This window comes from Rattus rattus, chromosome 4, assembly GCF_011064425.1.
Source record: "Rattus rattus isolate New Zealand chromosome 4, Rrattus_CSIRO_v1, whole genome shotgun sequence".
NCBI lineage: Eukaryota > Metazoa > Chordata > Mammalia > Rodentia > Muridae > Rattus > Rattus rattus.
The window spans coordinates 57291817-57302233 of record NC_046157.1 but is presented as its reverse complement, the minus strand read 5'-3'; the positions used below and the strand labels follow the sequence as shown (position 1 = coordinate 57302233).

At 45.0% G+C, this 10417-nt stretch overlaps 1 protein-coding gene across 9 annotated transcripts in view; it reads right to left on the bottom strand.

Annotated features, from left to right (window-relative positions):
• Positions 1 to 990: 990 nt before the first annotated feature.
• The window catches only part of App (amyloid beta precursor protein), a 218774-nt gene continuing 209347 nt past the window's right edge, over positions 991 to 10417 (bottom strand). For 6 of the 9 annotated variants that reach the window (XM_032900488.1, XM_032900490.1, XM_032900492.1 and 3 more), the window contains one exon: positions 8071 to 8397. In XM_032900488.1, the coding sequence (XP_032756379.1) occupies positions 8077 to 8397 (321 nt within the window). In that variant the 3' untranslated portion in view covers positions 8071 to 8076. Of the gene's footprint in view, positions 1983 to 8070; positions 8398 to 10417 lie in introns of those variants that run through there. The other 3 variants (XM_032900493.1, XM_032900495.1, XM_032900494.1) reach the window with 1 other exon arrangement.

Below are 10417 nucleotides of genomic sequence, written 5' to 3'. Positions count from 1 at the left end.
AGCACCACATACACAGGGCATGACGGCATATGCTGCAGTCCTAAAACTTGCAAGGTAGAGGCAGGATAATTAGGAGTATAAGGCCACCTTTGGCCACATGAGTTAGAGGCTACATTGGGATACTTGGGACCCTAGCTTGAAAGCAAAGAATAAAATAAAATAAATAAAATCTCTACAGCTTTTCTCTGTTTTTGTTTTGTTTTTTTGTGTCTCACATTTGGAACATGTACTGGCTGGTTCTGTGTGTCAACTTGACACAAGTTGGAGTTATCACAGAGAATGGAACCTCCCTTGAAATCCAGCTGTAAGGCATTTTCTTAATGAGTGATCAAGGATTGGTGGGGGGCAGTCCATTGTAGGTGGTGCCAGTCCATTGCTGGTGGTCTTGGGTCTGAGCAAACCAGGGGAAGCAAGCCAGTAAGCAGCACCCTCCATGGCCTCTGCCTCAGCTCCTGCCTCCAAGATCCTGGCCTGTGTGAGTCCTGTCCTGACTTCTTTGGTGATGAACTACAATGTGACAGTATAAGCTTGGCAGTGATGTTTTGTGCAGGAATAGAAACCCTGACTGAGACAGAACATAAGGACCAAGACAGGGCGGCATGGCCTTTTAAAACAATAAACCCATCAATTAGACTCATGGAACACGTGACAGCACATCTGTCTCACAATTTCCTTTTCAGACTCACAGGCTGGGGGTGAGTGACCAGATGAGAGGCATTCTCACTAGTCTAGATAACTAAATAATAAATTCTTACTGTAGAATCACACCAGTATAATATATTCCTATGAAAACACAATTTTATACAGACTGTAGAATGCCCCAAGGGGTTGTCTCCGGGTGCCCTCCCTACCTTCTTATTCTCCTCCTGGTTTCTGTTTTCTGCCAGCCTTGTTAAACGAAGGGCCTTAGATTGATAAGTGCAGGGATCTTGTCTTTCCCCCTCCCACGCATTCAGGGTCCACAATCACCCTTCAAAGAAACATCTTGCCTGGAGTTATTTAATTTAATTTATTTATGTAATACAGTGTAGAAAGCTATCATGGCATAAGCAATGATTCTGTACAATCATCCTGCAGAAAATTATTTTTGGAGAATTCTTGGTAATTGGAGACCAGCAGAACACTCCCTCCCCCCACCCGTAAAAGTGCTTACGATGAACAGGGATTTTTTTTTTAATTTTTTTTTTATCAAAGATCCAAAGATACATGGACAAAAAAAGTTCAAATCCTCAATGCCTAATGTGTGCACATAAAACAGGCACAAAGAAATCAATGTGTATCCTCGTATTCCTATATCACAAAGAGAGCAGAAGCAGCAATCTGTACAGTAAGATGCAATCATGGAAAACGAATTTTATAAATCATTTGGAATACTCAAAAATGTCCAAAATGCATAGTGATCAGGAAAAGAATACTTAAGAGAGGAGAAGCAGCTAAACGCCCACGTTCACACGAAGCATCCCCCATCGATTTTTTTTAAAGCGTATTTCAAGTAGGAGTTTTTCGGGCCACAAACCACAAGAATAATATACAACGGGCTAAGGGGCTATGTATGTGATAGATAATCAGGAGAGAATCTATTCATGCACTAGTTTGATACAGCTAAATTTTTTTTTTTACAGTACACAAAACCCATTAATAATGTAGTGTAGAGACCAGAATGTAAAGAGAGAAAGAGAGAATACATTACTGATTTGTATATTAATTCGAGTTCAGGCATCTACTTGTGTTACAGCACAGCTGTCAAAAGCCGAGGGTGAGTAAATAAACAGACGGGTTTGTTTCTTTCCACGTTATTTTATAAATGAACACCGATGGGTAGTGAAGCAATGGTTTTGCTGTCCAAGTTCAGAGGCCGCTGCTGTGGCGGGGGGCGGGGTTTAGTTCTGCATCTGCTCAAAGAACTTGTATGTTGGATTCTCATATCCATTCTGCTGCATCTTGGAGAGGTGGCGCTCCTCTGGGGTCACGGCAGCGTCGACCTAGAAGGCGAGAATAGAGACTCGGGTTTAAAATACACCGAGGACTTTAAGGGAGCACGGTACTCGTAGGCTGTCACAGGATACAGTGCGCAGTTCTTTTCTTTTTCCCTAAAGTGCATAAATACCATGTCTGGTCGGCTTGAGCCCTAACTTCTGACACCACGTGGCAGAGCCAATGGCTTACGCCGATGCTGCATCTAGCCACTAGGTGGTGCTGAAAATCTCGAGGCGAGTACTCAACGTCTGCACTGGGCGCATTGGCTGACACAGCCAGGACTGAAGATGTGGGGTGGTGGGCTAGAAAGAACATCTCGCAAAGCCACATCGTGAGTGACACTTAGATCTGTGCAGAATATAACACTCAGCTTTCTGGGGCCCCAGGTATCTTCTGCCATTTCAAGGTACTTTTATTTCTGTAGAAATGCTAATAAGAGTTCTGAGAGCCTATTAAATAAAGGTAACATACATAAAAGGTGTATTACTTGACACGAGAAGGGAAACTATATAGACACACTGTCCTAGTTATACATGACACACTATCTATCTATCTATCTATCTATCTATCTATCTATCTATCTATCATCTATCTACTATTTATCTCTGTCTGTCTGTCTGTCTGTCTCTCTCTCCATCCTACACATATATTATTTGTGGTGCCGGGGGTTGGATTCAGGCCTTCCACACACCAGGCCAGAGCTCTACAGCAGGCTTCACCTGTTAGACCAGGTCAGCCCTGTAAACATGTCTGCTTCAGCCACTGTCATGAGGATTCATGCAGACGTTAGTCTCTGCAGACCGTGCAGGGCACTCATCTCTTCACAGTAGCTAACGGCTTTCCTTGTTTCTATATTTGTACTACCTCTCCCAGCGAGAAGTCTTTTGCTTAAGGCTTTTGAATTGATGAGAGCTCAGCCTCTGTAAAGCCATTGGAAGATGAGGAGACTCTGCTCATATGCACATAGAATAAAGCATGGCTTCCCCCAGAAAAGGTAAGGTGCGTTCTCTGGGTTTTATCAAAGGGGCATTTCTTACTCATCCGGGACTGAATTGAGCTTAAAGCCTCATTTTCCAGAGGACTCCATTCCCACTGCCGAGCACTGTCAGATGATATCTGGCAATTTCCCCAGCTTTCTCTCTGTCCGTCTCTGTCCCCCGCCCCCACCCCACACTGCCGGTGTGGCACAGTTCAGACCCTGCATGACTGACTGTCTTACTGCAGTGGTGGCTCCTAAAACCGAGGAAAGGGAAAAAAGAAGCCAGAGAGCACATGGTGTCAGTGTTGAGCCACCTGCCAGGGGATGGACAGAGCTGCATATGATACACGTAGACCGTGACTAGTCCACCTAAGAAGAAACTCAGTAGGAGAATCTCGTGGAGATAAATGCCTTCATGGCCATTGTTGTGACCCACTTCACTGAACCAGTGACTCTTTAGGCGGGGCATGAGACACACTCCATCACACAGTCAAAAATGCCGTGGGACTAGGAGCTGCCCTTCTCTCCGACTCCTCCCACCTGCATGAGGTGGTAGCCAGATAGATGGGAGCTGTTCCCGTCTTCCCTCCTGTGAGAGCGGCCTGCAGTCCCGTCTCCAGGTTATCCCAGTCAGGGCCTGGGTGTTCCCTCTCACATCAAGCGCTACCTAGGAACTGGCCCTCAGAGAACACTGCTCAAATGGATGCCCCGCCTCACCGCCCTTTGGGAGAAACCCCGAAGGTGTTTTTTGTCATCTCCTCCTGTTTGCTGCGATCTGCTCTGTTGTCAACAAATGAGGTCACCTCGATTTAATTGGCAACTGTGTAACTGGCTGCAGGCTGGCAAGCTTAAATGCCCTCTCTCTGCAGATTAACTCCCAAAGTGAGAGCATCCAGTCACCCTCCCATTCGGCTTGCTAGGGACGAGCCTGTCTGCAATCGTGTGCCACTGAACCGGGCCATTTTCTCCATCCTCTATGACCCCACAACAGAAATTTCAAACAAGGGAGTTAGAAAACAAACTTGCTTCGGAGAGCAGCATGAAACCACTGTTTCTCAGTACAGAAAACTATATGCAGTTGCGTGCGTGTATGTATACAGTTGCGTGTGTATACCCAGAGGAGGGGCAGCAACACTGCCCGTCAACAGTCATTTGCATTTTCCAGGAACAGCAGAACACCTGCTTAATGCTGTTATTTAGTTTTCTCTCTTCAAACTCCAATATAAATGTTCAAGGGAGCCCCACCAGAGATCCAAGGCTCAGAGGGCTGCCTCAGTCCGGGCATCTCAATTCCCCATCTTTTCTTTTTTTGCTTTACTTGCTAATCCTTGATGCCCTTAGCTGCTGGGAAGCAGAAGGGTTTCCCGGTTCCTGCTATGGGGCAGCTTAGCCCTCCGTGTTCACAGGGCTCTGGGCTTCTGAAGAGACTGCTTTTAAAGGCACCTGAGGGGAGGGGTCCAAATGGCAATTTTTAATCCCCAATCCTCTTGAATTCTGGAAGTGAATATTCAGGTCTTCTGGAGAGAAACCTCCAGCTGAACAAAGAGCAAGGGTGCACAGTCCTCACAGCAAGGGCCCTCAAAGTTACCTCGAGTACTGCGCCAATCCCTCCACGACCACTATGTGCCACTAGCTACAGACTGCAATTTCAGGCATGTTCAGGAGGCAGTATACTCAAGGGCCATGTGTATCAGCTACTAGGTTAGGAAGCATTCCTGGCAGAACGAATCTTTGACATCATCTTTTTTCCCTCTTTGGCTATGTGCTGTACCAATAAAAACCACCAGGCTTCTTTGCCTAGCCACACTTCCCTCCACAGTTTTCCTCTGTGACTCCTGGGAGTCTTTCACTGTGAGGACAAGAGATGCTCAGGAAACCCACGCTCCCATCATGCCCGGGTGACGGGAACATACAAAGGTGCGGCTTTGAGTGACCGGGACACTCAGGACACTCATTGTCCCTTGTTGTTCTTACTGACTCCGGCCTACTCATTCACGAAGGAAACTAAGCAGAGCTGGGAATGGTGCCATTTCCATGAGCAGGGTTCCTTTAGCAAACACAGGAGATCATCTCCAAAACCGAAGATGAAGGGTGTTTAAGTTCCTTACTTCATAAAGCACGGTATCTGCCTATGACCTACACACATTCTCCCGTATACTTAAGCACCCCCAGGTGACTGTGACCTATAATTCCAAATACAATCTAAATGCAAATGGCTGTTATAGAAATTATTTAGGGAATAATCTGTTCAAGCTCAGATACATTCTTTTCCCCTAAATAGTTTTGATCTGTGGCGGGCTCAACCTGGTCTATGGGGACCGTGGCTGAGTGTATGCAGCCCTCCTAAGTCAGGCAGGGGAGGATGACGTCCATCCTGCACACTCCGGAGGCACAGGAAGATAGAGGGAGTTCTGAAGCCCATGGGAGTGTGCTTCAGTACTGACACCCCAGGCTGAATAGTAGCTCTTGGTGGCCTAGTCCCATCACTTCAGCTAAATGACCTCCTGGGGACAGGGTCTGGGGACACCACTACAAGTAAGGTCTATTTCAACACTCTGTCCCAATGTGGACTCAATACAGGGCTGGACAAAGCCTTGGCACGGACAGAAACATGGACACAAGGGAAAGGGAGATTTTTAGACCCTCCGGAGCATCCTTTTCCAGGACAAAATGAGTCTACAGGGAAATCAAGTGAAAATCAAGACTGTTTCTAGGTGCCCAAGAAGACACCATTCAGATACCCAGAGCAGTGGTCCCCCCCTAGGATGCCGCAGTGTCTTTAGAATCTGGTCAACATGTCAACCTCGTTGCCTCTGTCACTCTGAAGAGGCAGCGTCTCTTGGTTACTGACCAAGATAAACACTTGTCCCAGGCTGCGGCGCTTATGAGGAGGCCCAGGTGTGGAGGGAAGTGGGTATCATTTTCTGTTCCCTAAGGCCTGCTTGGAGAGTAGCTCAAAGAAGTCAGCATTAGTATGTGTTAGTACTGAAGCCTTCGAGGAAATTTCCATGTTTCATCAGGGATGGAGTTCTGGAAAGAACATCACTTTTTTGCTCAGCTTTACTGGGTATCATTGTGCCCTTGTCTTATTCAAGACTTCAGATTGTGGCTATATTAACTACGGTCAAATGAGGCCACTGAGGGCGGACTGTAGCCCACTATGTCCTTAGAGGGAAGAGATTGGGACATAGTAAGACCCGTGGAAAACCATGTGAAGATCTTGGGAGAACATGGACATCTCCAAACCAAGGAGAGAGGCATCAGGTGCAGCCAAGGCTGCTGATAACAAGATCTCAGACCTCTAACCTCCATTGCTGGGCAGGAAAGTGCATTTTTGTTGTATAACCCACTCAGCCTGCGGAACCCTCTGGGGTAGCCTTGGTACCTTGTCGGTAGACTTAGCAAGCAGAGATAGGCTCCAGCTCGTGGTATCAAGATCCGCCCTGCCCCCAGGACAGTCCCAGCTTGGACAAAGTCCCACCAATTTAAGACCATTCAAATAGAATTCTATTAACGAAATTCAAAGGAGTTTTTTTTTTAACCATTCACATATGTAAATAGGGGATTGAAAGAAAATAAAAAGCAGGTCTCATTAGAAACGAGAGGAAGATACATTGGAAATAATGTTTTACAGTGAGTAACAAAAACTTAGGTATACTTATAGAAAGAGTGAAACCCTAATTTGGTGTCTGTGCTCGTGCATGTGTGCGTGTGTGCGTGTGTGCGTGCATGTACACATGCTCTTGCCTGTGTACTGAGCATGTGCAGGCCAGAGGTTGAGGCTTTTATTTCTTTGAAGCTTTCCACCTCTTGAGACAGGGTCTCTCACTGAACCTGGAGTTTGCCGATCCCAGCAAGCCCTCGGATTCACGTATCTCTCCTCAGTGCTGCCATCAGAGACACTCACTGATGAGCCTGGCAGTTTGTGAGGGTTGCTACAGAGCCAAACCCAGGTCCTTACGTTTGTGGGGCAAACACTTTACTGACTGAGTATCTCTCCAGTCCCAGAGTCATTGCTTTAAACAAACAAGACAAAACACGTGTTTATATTCTAGTTTGTGAAATACTCAGCTTCCTCCTCTTGCCGCCTCGGTTTCCTGGGTCTCATCCAGCACACAGGTCTTTAGTATACCCGTGTCAACTGGGACAGGAAAATAAAACCCGCAGTAATTCCCATGAGCCTCCGCGTGAATAAACTGGAGATTCTGAGAACTGAGAATGTGAGACTTCCGGCTTTCTCTCACTTGAGTTTATTAAATTATCCCTACCGTCACACGATTAGGGATGGCTTCGAGCACCTTCTTTAGGTCTAGTGAGATTCTTACTTAACACTGGCCTCTGATGCAAATCAGTGGGCAGTACGGGGGGGAAACCCGGACTACATTAAGTTTGGCGCTGTGCGATCCTTTTTATTCCATTGACTTTTCTCATCTATAAAATGATATCAGTTTGGTCCCAGAGCTCTTTTGGGATTTAGAATGTTTACACTATTAATGATCTAAAAGTTATTCACACAGGTATGCTTTAAAAATTCCCCATCACCACAAGCGTATTTAAATGGTGGTAAATCTACTGCCTTTTGCTCTTTCTTCCCTGCATCGAGAATGGAAAGGGCTACATTTGAATCTCTACTTTTTCTGATGACATAGCACTGATTTCTGTGGTAACTGTCTGTGGGCAGAAAGAAGTCCAACACACATGCAATGTGTGCATACGTTCTTTCTACTCTCCACTAACACCGTGAAACTAAGATTTTTGTTCAGATGGAAGTTGGGGTAATAGCTTGAACAGTTCCTCAGTGGTAATCATACATGTTATACTGAGCTATTTACTGCATGAGTCATTTCCTTCAAGACCTTAATGGCAAGAGTCATTACTGAAGTTAGTATTATTTATCATCACCTGGTTCACACAAACAAAACAACAACAACAACAACAAAAACAAACCAGAAATGAATGTCTAGGTTTCATTTTTGACTTCCGATACCATTTTTGTTATTTAAGAGAAACCATATATTTTTTTTAAAGCTGAGCATTATAACTATTTTTAGTTTGGTTAATTTTGGTGCAAGTCATAAGTTAAAGTGACAATGCATAATGTCAACGAGAGTACACTAAATTCACGGTACCCAGGGGTGGACGAAAAAACACAGCAAGAAAATAGCTGTAGCCTGACTTCCATGGAAGGATGCTGTTTTTCTCCTAGGTGGCCCTTGGATAATATTCAGTGTGCTTCCTGGACTGTATGTCCTGCCTTGACTCCTCCTTGCAGACAAACCCCCAAGTTTACCTACCTCCACCACGCCATGATGGATGGATGTGTACTGTTTCTTCTTCAGCATCACCAAGGTGATGACAATCACTGTTGCTATGACAATGCCACCCACCATGAGTCCAATGATGGCACCTTTGTTTGAACCCACATCTTCCGCAAAGAACACCTTTGAAAAGAAGCCAAGGAGAAGGACCGTAAGTGTAGGAGACAACGGATGTAGAAAAGTTTCAGTCTCCAGGATCATAAGCAACACATGGCTTCCCAGGTACTGAAGTCAATTTCTCCACTGCTTCCCGAGATAGAAGTTTGCAGGGACCTGAAACCTTTAACAGGTAAAATTTGGTGAAAACCACCGAGGTTCCCACCAATTTTCTGGAAACAACAGGTGGCTCTACCCTTAGCCAGGTTTCAAACCTGTGCGTTTCCAGTTCTTTGAAGGGACATTTTCTATGTGTGTCAATAAACTGAAGCACAGGAGTTAATCAGGGAGAAACGGACGGCCAAGTTACCTACTTCTTAGCACAGCAATTCAGATTCAATTAACCATGAAATGCATACTCTCCATGTAAAGCACAGCGGCTCCAAAGGGAAGCGGGGGTAGGCAAAGAGAATCTCTGTGCGAGGAACATCTCACAGTTTATTAGGTTGCCTCTAGAAACCAAAATTGGTGATATTGCTTTACTCTGGTTGTTTATCTGGAGCATAAAAAGAATTCTGAGAGAAGAAATGTATTCACTGTGAGACAGTCTGTGCAATGTATACACGAGCCTCCATGCTCTTCCCAAAAGCGAGCGTGTTTTTCAGCGCTGTCTTCTTAGGTGGGATAACACACACAGACTGCACTTTAATCATCTCGTTATATAAGAGATGATCTTATGGTGGATTAAACAAGGGAGGGCTGGGGGGGCTATGTCTAACCATATAGCACATTTGTTATGTAAGTCAGTGCAAACAGCTCCCTAAATAATTCTTCCCATGCGGCTTCGAGATAGGCGAATGACCGATTTCCATTGCTAAATCTATCCCTGTCGCAGTTTGCAAAGATGAGGTAAACCAGAGCAGACAAAAAATTTTCAAAGCGGATGTTGCTTACGGTGCAACTGCAATGGAATTAGAAAGGGCTCATAATTAATCCCCCCGCCAACCAAATATGCCAGCTCGACATATTTGTTGGAGGAAATCATTAATTAACTAATGACAGGACAGCGAAGCGATCAGGAATTAGCGTGAATCTCGACCTATCCCTATGTCTTTAAGGAAATACTGTAATTCTGAAATATTCATTGCGCTAATGAGAGTACATTATCTTATCAACTGGCACAGTAGAGGCAGCCGCTATTAGTCACTGTCGCATTATAGAAGTTCATGCAATTACGGAGAAGGGCGTCTAGGACACCAGCTCAGGAAAATGGGATTCTGGGCACTCATCTTCCTCTCCACACTCTCCACACCCCAACCCCCCCCCAGCCAGCATTTCAGCAGTTACCCCAGTTTTTGATTTTAAACCTTGCAGCTTCAGCCGGCTCAGAAGCGCCTCTGATTTCACAATAACAAAACAACTTGCCAGTGAAAGCCACATTTCAGAAGGCTGGGTGCCTTGTTCTGAATAAAGAATTTTAAAAAAATGCAAATTTGAACACCAAGCCAGCTTTAGATTTGCTACAATAATTCCGAGTTGAGAAGCCAAACAATAAAGGCCTTTTCTTTTGGAGATTCATACTCGGATCTACACATTTTATTTACAAACACTGGGAAGACACTTGGACTCCACAAAGGAGTCACACTGCAGGCAAACACTCTCCAGCCAATCACAGTGCTGCGGTACGTATCAAGCCCCACTATCTGGGAATTTTCTTACCGTTTTCTTTCTTTCTTTCTTTCTTTTTTTTTTTTTTTTTTTGGATCGCCACTTAAGTCCTTTGTTGTGATCACTGGTAACATGGAAGGAACTCTAAAAATCTGGGGTTTGGCTTATTTGAATTTCTGAGTTTTTGGTAGAGAATGATATAACCTCTGCCTACCTAAGGAAGACCCTTGCTTCTTTGTTCATTCCGATTCTGACATTAGGAAGAAAAAATGTCATTCTCTTAAGAGAAACTGCTTGCTTGTGGATGCTTCATTCCTTCTTAGGAGGGAGAACAAAATGCTCATGGGAGGTAATACACGGACAAAGAGTGGAGCAGAGG